The 15,037-nt window shown below is 45.2% G+C and overlaps 1 protein-coding gene across 1 annotated transcript in view; it reads left to right on the top strand.

Annotated features, from left to right (window-relative positions):
• The first annotated feature begins 562 nt into the window (after positions 1–562).
• KATNAL2 (katanin catalytic subunit A1 like 2) overlaps positions 563–15,037 on the top strand; it is a 44,391-nt gene continuing 29,916 nt past the window's right edge. Inside the window, exons 1-4 of the mRNA XM_038744109.1 lie at positions 563–627; positions 3,516–3,682; positions 5,359–5,401; positions 12,754–12,871. Coding sequence (XP_038600037.1) covers positions 563–627; positions 3,516–3,682; positions 5,359–5,401; positions 12,754–12,871 — 393 coding nt within the window. The remainder of the gene's footprint in view (positions 628–3,515; positions 3,683–5,358; positions 5,402–12,753; positions 12,872–15,037) is intronic.

Here is a 15,037-nt window from a genome sequence, read left to right as displayed (position 1 = left end):
AAGACACCCACTACTATCAGTAGATATTCCAGATGCTCTGCTGGTGCCCTTCCTCCTCCTGAGAGTTTTCCGGGAAGATCTCCCATCATTGCTGGGGGAGTGGGCCTAAGCCTTGGACAATTATAGAAGAAGCAGAGGCAGGTAAGTGCATCTGATGTCAGGGCTTATTTCTGGCTTATGGGAGTAAGCTTCCGCCTAATAATTTGGCCTTAACATAGTCCAAATGGTAGTTGGGTAGGTGGTGTCTTTTTTTTCTCAATAAACTCCATGCAATAAAAGATCAATTAGCTTCGCAATAAGAAATTCATCCAGGAAAAAGCATTTCTAATTTAAAACATCATACCTGAGGCTTACCTTTGGGAAGGGTGCTTTACTTGAAGAAGAGGAGAACAAGAGAAAGCAACTTTATGTACCCTTAGAGATTCCGAACTGCTTTCTAAGCCTTAAATCATGCTATTTGGCTTTGACAGGTTACATTTACCTTCTAGTGCTTATTGCTATAAAAAGAACCGTTACGTTTCATCTCCACCCCAGCTAAATTTCCCTTTGTTCACAGGATGAGATGAAGACAGAAGCTCGACGCAAAAATCTCCTCATTTTGATTTTGCATTATTTAACGCAGGAAGGGTATGTTACATTTACAAGTGCTTTCAATGGAGACCTGGTGATTCTTTCCTCCTCCTTCCCTCCTGCCCTCCCCTCCTCAGCTACACTTTGAAAAATGTAACTTTTCTCCATTACACGTCTGCTAATTACTGGACAGTCCTACCCAAGTTTAACCAAGTAAGATCTTGAGATCTTTGATCCAATCTAAAACAGCTTTCATTTTGTGGGGTAGGCTCATTCTAAAGCTGCTGCTTCCTGGTTTGTGATGCCCATTAGCGTTAAATGCCTTTTGAGGGTATCTGTAATTTGCACAGAGTTACCCGCGATCATCCAAAAATGTCCAGGTGTTCCTTTAAAAGAACTGGGGTGTAGGGGCCAGGAAATTGATATTTACCTGGATATTTCTTGGGGGTTTGTTTTGTTTTGTTTTATGGTGTTTAAGTGCTTATTATGTGTCAGGCACCGAGCACTGGGGTAGATACCACCAAATCAGGTTGAAAACAGACCATGTCCCATATTTGGCTCACAGTCTTAATCCCCATTTTACAGATGAGGTAACTGAGGCCTGGAGAAGTGAAGTGACTCGCCCAAGGTCACAAAACGGACAAGTGGCAGAGCCGGGATTAGAACACAGGTCCTTCTGGGCGATTGTGGTTGTTTACCTGTAGAGACATTACATCGTCCTGCAGCACAGAGCAACAGTTCACCAGCGAATTGGGCCAGTGGCTTTCGAGATTTTCTTGAGAGCAAAGTTTAGTTACGAGACTTGAGGAGTTTCTGACTCCATTATGGCTCCATCTGTGACGTTCTCGAGTGATGGTTTGAGAGGAGTTGGCAATGTGTCGACTCACAGACTACGTCTAATTTAACACACAGGGTTTATGAACATCCAGCTGCCTTTGAGGGACACTCCAAGCTAACACATTATTGGATTTGTTACACATTATTATTCAACCCCAGATGTGTTTGCAAGAAATCTAACTTCAAAGGAAACCTTGCCACATCCTCTGTCCCAGAGGGTCCAAGCTAAGTCCAGCCTGCCTGGCCCAGAGGACTCCTGGGACGCTGTGTTGGCTGCCAAGTCTATGGAAGGGTCAGGACCATTGAGTGGCCACATCACTCCCTGTAACCTTCAACTCAAACCTCTTGCTTTCAAAACTGGGAAGGAATGAGGATACAGCTGTCCTCATGAGGAACATTCTGGTTAGAGCTCCATCCTTCAATTGGTATTAGACTATGTATGATGGGCTATCAGGCCCAGGGGTTGGTGGAGATCAGGGAGATGCAGCAATACTGCTATTCACAGGCAGCCATAATAATAATAATTATTGTGGTATTTCTTAAGAGCTTACCCTATGCCAAGCACAGTTTGAAATGCTGGGGTAGATACAAGGTAATCAGGTCAGACGCAGTCCCTGTCCTACATGAATCTCGCAGTCTTAATCCACATTTTACAGATAAGGTAACTGAGGCACAGAGAAGTGTGCCCAAGGTCACACATCAGACATGTGGTGGAGTCAGAATTAGAACCCACAGCCTCTGACTTCCAGGCTCATCCCTGTGCCACGCTGCTTTGACCAAAAAAATGACACCTGGAAGTTCAGAAGAGCAGATTGCCTGTTTTTTGTTTCTATTTTGTTTTTTAGTGTTACCTGTTAAGAGCTTACTATGTGCCAGGCATTGTTCTAAGCCCTGAGGTAGATACAAGATAATCAGGTTGGACATAGTCCATGTCCCAGTTGGGGCTCACAGTCTTAATCTGTTTGACAGGTGAGGTAGCTGAGGCACAGATAAGTGAAGTGACTTGCCCAAGGTCATACAGCAGACAAGTGGTGGAGCCAGGATTAGAACCCAGGTCCTCTGACTCCCAGGCCTGTGTTCTATTTACTAGGCCGTGCTGCCATGCCTATTGCCAGGTGTTTCCTCTCAGTGATGGGCATCTGACCAAATTTGGTTTGCTCCAGTTTAATCCAGGTTAAAACCAGATTTTTTTCCCCTGGGAAATGATCCTCAAAGCACAAAATAGGAATACAACTGGTTGGAATTTGCAGATACACCCAGTACTTAGAGGAATGATCTGAATGCAGCAGTTTTAATGATCTAGATTAGTCCCCCATTGGGGTGAAAATAAGGAAGCAGCGTGGCCCTAGTGGAAAGAGTTTGGGCATGGGAGTCAGGGGACCTGGATTCTAATATCTCCTGTGTAACTCTGGGCAACTCACTTCACTTCTCTATGCCTCAGTTTCCTTCATCTGCAGAATGGGGATTCAATACCTGGTCTTCCTCTTTCTTAGACTGTGAGCCCCACAAGGGACCTGATTATCTAGTATCTACCCCAGGGCTTAGTACAGTGCTTGGCATGGAGTAAGCACTCAACAAACACCACGATTATTGTGTGGTGAAAATAGACTCCTCCAAACAATTAGGAATCGGGTGCAAGAGAAAGACACCACCCAGACCAAATGATGCCAAGGTAGATAGAGTGTCAAGGAATGTGCCTACCAACTCTGCGATATTGTACTCTCCAAGTGCTTAGTACACTGTTCTGCACAAAGGACTCAGTAAATATGACGGATTGATTGATGACTCCAGAGGTTTGATGAGAAAAAGAAACTCCTGCTTTAAATGCTGCCCAGCCCAGAGCAACCCAAGATTTACCAACCTCATAAGGTGCTGAATTCATTCATCCAATTGTATTTATTGAGTGCTTCCTGTGCCGAAGAAATTAAATGTTTTAGCTTCTTTACTAGATCCCCTGTTGTGCCCAGTGGAGCAATGCTAGTTTAGGAATTATGTTTTGGCCATTTTGCCCTACTTTCCCAGTAGTCTCCCCAGGGAATCAGTTTTCCTCTGAGATTTCCCTGAAAATTTCCTGATCTCATAGCCTCCGCTTCTTTTAAAACTTCCAGGTATGTCGATGCCGCAAATGCTTTGGAACAAGAAACCAAACTAGGGTTACGACGCTTCGAAGTGTGTGACAATGTGGATCTTGAAACCATTCTGATGGACTATGAGAGCTATTATTTTGTAAAATTCCAGAAATATCCCAAAATCACCCGAAGAGCCCCAGAGATTGGTAAGTGGCTGTTTAATCCAGACCGATTTCCCTTCTCTTAGACTAGTGTGTTTTGTTGTACTCTCCCAAGTGCTTAGTACAGTGCTCTGCACACAGCAAGTGCTGCTTTGCACATAGGAAGCGCTTAACAAATGTCATCGTTATTAATAAATACGATTGATAGTGCTTGTTCAGCATCTTACTCCCAGAGGAATCCCCATTGGAGTTGGAGAGCATAGAGTCAATTTTCCCTTGGTTTAGACATTTAGGTAAAACCAGCCACCATAAGTTTGATGCATTTTACTCCATTGACATTGGCTTGAACTGTGTACAGGTAAGGACTGGGCAATTTGACCTTTTAGAAATAGAAAAGACAATGTGGGAAGGACATCCATGGCCCCTTTTCCACGTAACTTGAAAAACTTGAATATCAAAGGTAAATGAACCCCAGTGAAGCTTCTCTAGTTTACAAATAGTGGCTTGGCCTAGAGAAGCAGCATGGCCTAGTGGAAAGAGCACATGGGAGTCAGAGGACCTGGGTTCTGATCCCAGCTCCGCCACATGCCTGCTGTGTGACCTTGGGCAAGTCACTTTGCTTCTCTGCCTCAGTTACCTCATCTGCAAAATGAGGGTTCAGTACCTGTTCTCCCTACTTAGATTGAAAACCCTGTGCATCTTCCCCAGTGCTTAGAACAGTGCTTGACACATTGTAAGTGCTTATCAAGTACCACAATTATTAGTATTATTTTGAAAACCATCGAATCCAAATGGTGATCAGTGGAAAGCCAACCCCAGTGGCGGCCAGGAGCAGAGTGCCTACGTGGGACTCTGAATCTCATCTCTTTGTTTGAGAATGCTAGCCAGAACCCCAGGATTTTTTTAAGGAGAGGAAAGTATTACAGACCCAGGAAGGAAGGAAGGTGACTGTCCTCTTTAAAAGGCGTTTGTTAAATTTGAAACTAGAGTACACAACACAAAGGATCAGGAAACAAAGAGAGATGGAGCAAAGAAGAGTTGGGGCTGCAGTCACAGCAGGCAGTTTCATTCTTTCATCACTGGTTCAAATCTAATGTTTGCTGCTCATCCACATTTTCTTCAGCAGCCACAGGCTGCTTCTTGCAGAAATTCTGTGGGTCAAGGAGTGCTTTGGGAACGTGCAATCTTGTTCCATTTTGCTGTTATTCCCACTGCAGTGAGATGACATTTTAAAAAATAATACATTTTGTGAAACCTCATTAAGAAGGAACTCTGAATCTACTCTTGATTCAGATTGCTAGTGATTCAGCTTTGCCAAGTAGAGTGCATTTACTCAATAGTAACTGTGGTATTTGCTAAGCATTTTCTATGTGTCAGGTACTGTTCTAAGCGCTGGGGTGGATACGAGCAAACTGAGTTGGACATAGTCCCTGTCCCACATGGGACTCACCATCTCAATCCCCGTTTTACAGATGAGATAACTGAGGCACAGAGAAGTTAAGTGACTTGCCAAAGATCAGAATAGCTTAGATGCTTTCTGTGCAAAAATGCTTGGAGATCTCAGCCTGATTCCTAAAAGTCTCAAAGCCAGTCCGTTGAGTCCCAGAAATATCTTAAAGGTTGGCAGCGGGCAATTGAGATTACAACAGTGACTCTTCAACCCACATGAAAATTACACTGACCTTTAATTCTTTCTTCTTTCAATATTGATGTTGCCGCAGCTGAAAATAGAGTCCCACCAAGAAGTGGAGGAAAAGCAAAACGGTAAAACAAATGTTAACTCTTTTTTCCAGTTCCTCCTACTTTGGGTTGTTTTCATTTTGGGTCACAGCCTCATCTGTGCAATCCAGTGAGAGCAGAAAGTGATGACTGAATGGATGATTGTCACGTGCTGGAAATGGGGACCTTTCATTCATTCAATCGTATTTATTAAGCTCTTACTGTGTACAGAACACATTCAATCATATTTATTAAGCTCTTACTGTGTGCAGAGCACTGTACTAAGCACTTGGGAAAGTATAATACAGCAATAAAGAGAGAGAATCCCTGGAACTCTCTAATTGACCTCCTTCTTTCCCATCCCTTCCCTCTCCACCCTTCCAGCTCTAGGGATCTCAGTTCTAGGTCTGCTTAGCCTCCATTGTCCCAAATTGTTGGCAGCTTTCCTAGTCCAGAGAATTAATCCTCTCTCTTTAGTAAAACCCATGTAAGCAGCCTAAGAGGATATCACTGCTTTACATTTCCAAGTTCTACCCCTCTTACATATAAGGATTTTTTGAAACCATTGAATGCACATTTATGCCATTATCCTAAAGCCTGCCCCTCAATTTTTTTATGGTATTTAAGTGCTTACTATGTGCCAGGCACTGTTCTAAGCACTGTGGTAGATACAAGGTAATCAGCTTGGACACAGTCCCTGCCCCACATTGGGCTCACAATGGGAGAAAAATGTCAGTAACCAGAGGACAAGATTCCAGGGGACAACTCTCCCTACAGATAAGAGAATGAAATTCCCAGAGCATGCTAATTCATACTTTTGGGGAGTTGGGATTTGGACATGTCTTAATGTTCGGCCAGCACACTTGACAGGAAAGTTGCATAAATATTACCTGGGAAGCTGTGGGAAATAGAGCACTGAGGGGTAAGACAGTTAGGGCATCTTAGGAGTTGTTGCAAAGAACTAATGTAAGTTCAAAAGCCCACTCACTTTCCCTTTCCTGTCCTCGTCCTGGAAGTTGCTTAATGAAAACTTGACAGTGTGGGGCAGTGGGGGGAAGTGAATTAGGAGAGAGAGAGAGAGAGAGAGAGGGGGAGAGATTGAGACTCACTCCATATAAATGCATCTGCTACCACCCAGCAGACTTGGGCAATGACAATCAATCCATCAGTCATGTTTATTGATTGAGGGCTACCCATGCCCAACTCCTCCAGAGGAAGGAGGAATAGGAAGAGGTTGAGGCCTAGAGCTTCGTTTTGGAGTTGGGTTTCAATCAGCTCTCACCTCCTAGGCAAGGGGCTGCCACCATAAGGAACAGAGGTGATAGCAGGGAGCAAGGGAGATGGGGCTTGGGAGTGACAGGCCAGCTTCAAAGACCCCCAAACCAGCATTTGGGCTCTTTTCAAACCTGCTCAGAAGCTCTCAGGTATGGTCAGAGACCTGGGATGAGCAAAGCGAGACATGCAACTCAGATTGGGAGTGAGAGGGCATGGATGAGGAGTTGTTGTTATTTTTATTATTATTACATAATGGTTTTTGTTAAGCACTTACTGTGTGTGAAGCACTGTTCTAAGTACTGGGGTAGATAAAAGATAATCAGGTCGGATTCAGTCCCTGTCTTTCATGGGGCTCGTAGTCTAAAAGAGGAGGAGACCAGGCATCTAATGCCCATTTTACTTCGGAAACTGAGACGTAGAAAAAGACGGTAGCTGTGGCAGATACAGCAGCTGCATTTGACTAGGGCTTTTGGGAAATGTCTCTTCTTGCCCTGCCTTGGCAGGAAGCAGAAAGAGGAAACCGGATTCCGGAACATTCAGCAGAGGGACATAGGGGAGCACCACCCTAGAACCTCATGCATTTGGGGCCTCGATGATATTAAAACAGGACTTTGAAACACATGGAGTGTGAAGACAGATTTGGGGGTAAGGAGGGTAAGATGGGGGACAGACACCAAGAAACAGTAACCGGCTGAGATGCTCTGGCTTTGTGGGCTGGAGACAATTTTATGGGACCTTTAGTATGAAATCAGATGTGAGAGCCTAGCAGTCGAAGGAACATGGTAGAAGTCTAGGTGTTGTGAGTTCCAATTCTGCTCCTACTGCTTGCTTACTGTTTGACCTTGAGTAAGTCAGCTATTCTGTGACTAGAATATGGCTACGTCTTCTAGCTTTAAAAGGAGGGTAACAGAATTAAGCTACCTCACAGGGCGACGGAGCTAATAAAACAGTTGTAGAGCATGGCGTGTGCAAAATGCAAAGTGGATAGAAATGCATCAGTTCTACTCTGCCTAAGGCTAGCGTAGCTTAGTACTGTTCTTAAGGAACAATTTTTCATGGTTTTGACTACTAAAGTGTTATTCTTTTATTTATTGTTTCCATAAAACTAGGCAGACTATGGTAATAAATGGTAAGCATTTGTAAGAAGAATCAGAGAGGGGTGTTTTAAAAGCAGGATGTACAACACGCGCACTCCAATTCTGATTATTTACACCCCAGGATTCATTCTCCGAACTTCCGGAATATTCTTTACCCCAGCATGAAATTCAGTAATTGAGGGTTTAGAATTGTTCATTATTTCCTTGTCCTGGAAGTTGCTTAATTAAAACTTGACAGCCTGGGAGCGCCACTGGGGCAAGAGAAAGATATGTGTATATGCATATATATATATATATATATATATATATATATATATATATATACACACACACATACGCGTGTGTGTATATATACATATATATGTGTGTGTGTGTATATATATATATATACATATGTGTGTTTGTGTGTGTTTATATATACTGAATTTATATATGTATATACAGAGAGAGAGACTTAATAATGTACCTACTAATACCCAGTGGACTGGGCAGTGACAATCAATCAGTTAATTATACTTATTGAGCACTTACTGTGTGCAGAACACTCTACTAAGTGGTTGGGAGAGTGCAGTATAATGGAGTTGGTAGACATGTTTCCTGCCCACCACGACCTTATAGTCTAGAGGGCAATGCAAGAATTAATATAAATGAATTATGGATATTTACATAAGCGCTGTGGGGCTGAGGGAGGGGTGAACGGTGACTCGGAAGAGAGTGGGAGAAGAGAAAATGAGGGCTTAGTCAGGGAAGGCCTCTGGGAGGAGATGTGTTTTTAATAAGACTTCAAAGGTTGAGAGGGAACATCTGTCAGACATGGAGAGAGGGCATTTCAGGCCAGAAGCAAGACGTGGGCAAGAGGTTGGCGACGAGATATGAGATGGAGGTACAGTGACTAAGTTGGCGTTGGAGGAGCAAAGTGTGCAAGCTGTGTTGTAGTCAATCAGGAAGGTAAAGTAGGAGGGAGCAAGGTGATTGAGTGTTTTAAAGCTGATGGTAAGGAGTTTCTGTTTGATGCGAAAGTGGATGGACAATCACTGGAGGTTCTTGAGTGGAGAAACGTGGACTGAACAGATTTGTAGAAAAATGATCTGGGCAGCAGAATGAAGTATGTATTAGAACAGTGCTCTGCACATAGTAAGCGCTTAACAAATGCCATCATTATTATTAAAGTGGGGAGAGACAGGAGTCAGTGAGGTCAGCGAAGAACCTGAGTCAGTAATCAAAGCAGGATAGGCTAAGTGCTTGGATTACTGTGGTGGTAATTTAGACGGACAGGGAAGGGTGGATTTTAGCAATGGTGTGAAGGTTCAATCAATCATAATTATTGAGCACTTATTGTGTGCAGAGCACTGTACTAAGCGCTTGGGAGAGTACAATGTAAGAGTTGATAGACACCTTGCCTGCTCATAACAAACTGTCAGGATTTGGTGACGGATTGAACTTGTGGGGTGAATGAGAGAGATGAGTCGATGATTACGACTCAAGGAGCAGCAGCATGGCCTAGTGGGTAAAACATGGGCCTGGGTGTCAGAAGGACCTGGGTTCTAATCCCAGCTACACCACTTGTCTGCTGTGTGACTTTGGAGAAGTCACTTAACTTCTCTGTGCCTCAGTTCCCTCATCTGTAAAATGGAGACTGACTGTGAGCCCCATGTGGGACAGGGGCTGTGTCCAATCTGACTGTATCTACCCCAGCACTTAGAACAGTGTTTGATACATAGTAAGCATTTAATTTATACCATTATTATTATTATTATTATTATTATTATTATTATTATTATTATTATTATCATCATCATCATTTTAGTGCCATGGTTATGGGCTTGTGAGGCAGGGAGGATGGTGTTGCTATCTACAATAATGGGAAAGGCAGGGGAGGACAGGGTTTATGTGGGAATAAGAGGAATTCTATTTTGGACATGGTAAGTGTGAGGTGTCAGCGGGAAATCCAAGTAAAGAAGTCCTGAAGGCGCAGGAGGAAATACGAGAGTGCGGAAAAGGAGAGAAACCAGGGCTGGAGATGTAGATTTGGGAATCATCCGCATAGAGATCATAGTTGAAGCCATAGGAGAGAATTAGTTCTCCAAGGGATTGAGTATAGATGGAGATGAGCAAGGGACTTGTAACTGAGCTTTTTTTTCTCTTGGTATTTGTTAAGCGCTTACTATGTGTCAAGCATTGTTCTAAGCACTAGGGTAGATACAAATTAATCAAGTGGGACACAGTCCCTGTCCCCCTTGGGGCTCCCAATCAAGTAGGAAGGGGAACCAGGCAATGCACCCCCATTTTAAAGTTCAGGAAGCTGAGGCACAAAGAAGTGAAGTGACTTGCCTAAAGAAGTAATGAATGTGATCGACTGATTGATTGAAAAAGACAGAATGAGTGGCCAGAGAGGTAGGAGGAGAACCAGGAGAGGACAGAGTCAGTGAGGCCAAGGTTGGATAATGTTTCCAGAAGTGTTGAAGGCAGTTGAGAGGTTGACGAGGATTAGGATGGAATAGAAGCTGTTGGATTTGGCAAGAAAGATTACTGGTGAGCTTTGAGAGGGCAGTTTCAGTAGAGTGAAGGGGGCGGAAACCAGATTGGAAGGGGTCAAGGAGAGAATTGGAGCAGAGAAATTGGAGGCAGCATTTGTAGACAACTCACTGAAGGAGTTTGGAGAGGAATGGTAGGAGGGAAACTCACTCAAGGAGTTTGGAGAGGAATGGTAGGAGGGAAATGGGGTGATAACTGGAGGGAGCTGTGGGGTCAAGGGTGGGGAAGAAGCCATTGGAGAAGCCATTGAACAGTTAAAGATGGCAGTCAGAGAGGGGAGAAGGGAGGGTCAAACGTTTTGATAAGGTACAAATGGATTGGATTGGAGGTGCAGGCCAAGGGGGTGGATTTTGAAAATATAGGCATGGAAGGGAATAGGAGGATGCCAAAAAAAAGAGCAGGATTTTAGTGTGGCTCAGTGGAAAGAGCCCAGACTTTGGAGTCAGAGGTCATGGGTTCAAATCCTGACTCCGCCAACTGTCAGCTGTGTGACTTTGGGCAAGTCACTTAACTTCTCTGTGCCTCAGTTACCTCAGCTGTAAAATGGGGATTAAAACTATGAACCCACCGTGGGACAACCTGATCACCTTGTACCCTCCCCAGCGCTTAGAATAGTGCTTTACACATAGTAAGCGCTTAACAAATACCATCATCATCATCATGAAAGGGGTAAAGATCAGAGACTGTGTCTTTCCATTCATTCAATCATATTTATTGTGTGCTTACTGTGTGCAGAGCACTGTACTAAGTGCTTGGAGAGTACAAAACAGCAATAAGGAGAGACAGTCTCTGCCACAACAGGCTCACAGTCTAGAGGGGGGAGACAGACATCAATACAAATAAACAGGCATCAATATAAATAAATAGAATTATAGATATATACATAAGTGCTGTGGGGTGGGGGAGAAGAGCAAAGGGAACAAGTCATGGAGATGCAGAAGGGAGTAGGAGCTGAGGAAAAGTGGGGCTTAGTATGGAAATCTTTCCCTTGCGGCAGCTGACCCTGGTGTCTAGGGTTATGAAAGAAACAGTTGGAAATACTGGGAATGGCATCTTCTTGAGGAGAATAGTACTCTGAAACAAACAGTCTAGCCAGTGGTGGCTCCTAGCTCACCCACGCCATGGGGCAAGAGCCTGAATGGACATCCCCTCTTACAATCTGATGATGCCAAGTGCCATTATCACACTGTGCTGCCCAGAAACAAAGCCAGGAGAACTCCCTGGGGCCACTCACTCTGGCCCTGGGTAGCATCCGGCCGCCCTCGAGGCTCTAGAAAGCTAAAGTAGGCCAGGCGCCTACTGGGGCTATATGAAGTGGAGGTGGGCACTGCACAGGGCAAAGCATTGGTGGCTGGGTAGCTGGATCACGTCCCCTTCCTTGCTAGTCCATTATCCAACCCTGGCCCCAGTCTTGGACTCATCCTTCTCTCACCACCCGGATTAGCACTGGGTCCTCTCAGCCAGCCACTCTCTCCACCCTGGACACCCCTGGCATTCACCTTCAGGACCACCTGAGCAGAGAGGCAGCAGGGGACTCCCCCAGGCTCCTGCAGGCCCGGAGTGCGGCCAGGTGGGAAGATCCAGGGCTGAGACCACCCCCACCCTACATCGAATTTCATGCCCACTTTGTGCCCAGCTCCGGACTGTAAACTTGTTGTGGAGAGGGAATGTGTCTGTTATTGTATTGTACTCTCCCAAGTGCTTAGTACAGTGCTCTGCACCCAGTAAGCGCTCCGTAAATACGATGGACTGACTGGGTTGGGGCTGAGTCTGGGCTCTGGGTCCCCTAACTCCAGAACCCCGTCTCCTTTCACCTCCCATGCAGACTCTGCGCATGCGTGGTCACCATTTTGATCAGGGCTCTGGATCAGGCGCCGTTTTGAATAGTCCAAGTGTGGGCCATCTTGAGGCTATCAGGGAATGCACTGCCATCTCTGTGGTGAGCAGCTCTGAGGCAAATGCTTGCCATCTGAAGCTGGCCCTGAATCTAACCCTCTCGGCTCCACACCACTTCTGGTACAGCTTCCATAACGGGAGAGTTTTATATACTTTGTCATCATTCTGTCGCTTCTTCAGTGAGTGGCAACTCACTCCTCTCTGTGGTGTTGTTCCCCATCAGTAATGATCATAATGACCCACACATCTACCTCACAGGACTGTTGGCTGGCCTGGGTGATAAAAGTCAGTAGGAAGCAGTTTACAAATGTAATGTTAAGAGACAAGAAGAAATTATTTCCTTAACTGTCTGTGGCTCTCCTTGGTTCATTCATTCCATTCATATTTATTGAGCACTTACTGTGTGCAGAGCACTGTACTAAGCGCTTGGGAAGTACAAGCTGGCAACATATAGAGACAGTCCCTACCCAACAATGGGCTTACAGTCTAGAAAAGACACAGTCTAGAAAAACACAGTCTTGGTTGTGTAGTACTGTCCATTTGCTGCAGAGAAAGTAGTCAGCATAATTTCCTTAAAGGCTTTTTCTGTCCTAGGATGGTGAGTGACACATGTCAGAATCTTCCCAAGATCAATCAGCATCGACCACTCTCAAAAACTGCAGGCGCGAGGACAGTAGACTCTAAACCAACCATCAAGGAGAGCCCCAAACAGGTTAAAACCACATTACTGAGGCTTGTTTGCCTTGTTTTGCTAACTTTACAATTGAAGCTCTCTTCAGGGTTTCATTACAACGTGGAAAAACCCAAAGGGTAGGTTCAGGTTTGCTTCCGTTCCATCCTGGCTCTTTTCCCCCCAACGTTTGATGGACACTGGCTGTAATAATGGGCTGTAGGGACACCCTAAATGGCCTCGTTGGTGAGGAGGGTTAGGGAGTCCATTGTCATGCCTTGGCCACTTAAGTAGACCTTGAGAAGCAGTGTTGCCTAGTGGATAGAGCCCGGGCCTGGGAATCAGAAAAACCTAGGTTCTAATTCTGGTTCTGCCACATCTGCTGTGTGAACTTGAGCAAGTCACTTCACTTTTCTGGGCCTCAGTTCCCTCATCTGTAAATTGGGATTTGAGACTGTAATATATGGACTGTGTCCAATCTGATTAGCTTGTATCTACTGTAGTGCTTAGAACAGAGTCTGGCGGATAGTAAGCACTTAACAAATGCCATAAAAAAGTGGGCCCAGCAGGATGGGATGATTCATCTCTCTCCACTGCTCTGCAAATAGTTCCCCATAGAGGGGGAGCCTTGGGTTTCCTACCTGCTGTGTGCAGGTCTTCCTCTCTCAGTCAGCAAAGCCCTGGAGGGAAGATAGTAATAATAATAATAATGGTATTTGTTAGGTACTTATTCTGTGTCAGGCAGTGTACTAAGTGCTGGGGTGGACACAAGCAAATAATGATAATAATAATAATAATGGCATTTATTAAGCGCTTACTACGTGCAAAGCACTGTTCTAAGTGCTGGGGAGGTTACAAGGTGATCAGGTTGTCCCACGTAGGGCTCACAGTCAATCCCCATTTTACAGATGAGGGAACTGAGGCACAGAGAAGTTAAGTGACTTGCCCAAAGTCACACAGCTGACAGTTGGCAGAGCCAGGATTTGAACCCTTGACCACTGACTCCAAAGCCCGGGCTCTTTCCACTGAACCACACTGCTTCTCAATACTACTGCTTACTATGTACCAGGCACTGTATTAAGTGCTGGGGTAGATACAAGCTAATCAGGTTGGACAGGGGCCCTGTCCCACATGGGGCGCCCAGTCATAAAGGCCCATTTTCCAGATGAGGTGACTGAGGCCCAGAGAAATCACTTGCCCGAGGTCCCACAGCAGACGAGGCACAGAGTCGGGATGAGAACCCAGCTCCTTCTGACTCCCGGGCCCTTGCTCTAACTGCTCGGCGAGACCGGAGAAGCCGCATGGCGTTTCAGAAGTGGCACAGAGCATGGGCCCGGGAGTTGGGACAACCCTGTCCCACATGGGGCTCACAGACTTAATCCCCATTTTACAGATAAGGTAACCAAGGCACAGAGAAGTGAAATGACTTGCCCAAGGTCACACAGCAGACAAGTGGTAGAGCCAGGATTAGATCCCAGGCCCTTCTTACTCCCAGGCCCGGGATCTATCCACTAGGCCATGCTGCTTCTCTGTAATGCTGGAGCTGGAATTCTTGGCCCAATCCCATCTGACCAGGGAAAGATCTTAGGGCTGGAATGATACAGTGGGCCTGGCCAGAGCTAGTGGAAAAAGGGGACAGGCAGAGAATGAAGGGAAGAAAAATAGGGACATTAGAAGTAGACATTGGGAAGCAGTGTGGCCTAATGGATAAGGAACAGGCCTGAGAGCTAGAGGACCCAGGTTCTAATCCCTCTCTGCCACTTGCATGCTGTGTTACCTTGGACAAGTCAGTTCTCTGTGCCTCAGTTTCTTCAACTGCAAAATGGGGATTCAGTACCTGTTCTTCATCCTACTTAGACTGTGAACCCCATGTGGGACAGGAACTGTATTCAGCCTGACAGTGCTTAACATATACCATTAAAGAAAAAAAAGATGCGGCATAAGCTATTGAAAATTACTCAGCCTTGAACTCTGGCTGACCAATTTGTTTAAGCAGTGAGTTTTGCCTGCCAGACCTGGAGACAGACAAATTTCTACCAGCCCAAAGGTGAAGTCCTTGGGTTTTCAATGGCTGTTGTTTGTCTCCAAAGTTTACTCCTCTAAGAATATACATTATCATTTCCCTGTGGATTTGAAGATGCCTAGAGTGGCCATTCATCTGGTTTTACACTAGACAGTGCAGATTATGAGTGGTCCACCTCCAGTACG

The sequence above is a fragment of the Tachyglossus aculeatus genome, chromosome 3 (genome assembly GCF_015852505.1).
Source record: "Tachyglossus aculeatus isolate mTacAcu1 chromosome 3, mTacAcu1.pri, whole genome shotgun sequence".
NCBI classification, from domain to species: domain Eukaryota; kingdom Metazoa; phylum Chordata; class Mammalia; order Monotremata; family Tachyglossidae; genus Tachyglossus; species Tachyglossus aculeatus.
This window is presented reverse-complemented; position numbering and strand designations above follow the sequence as displayed.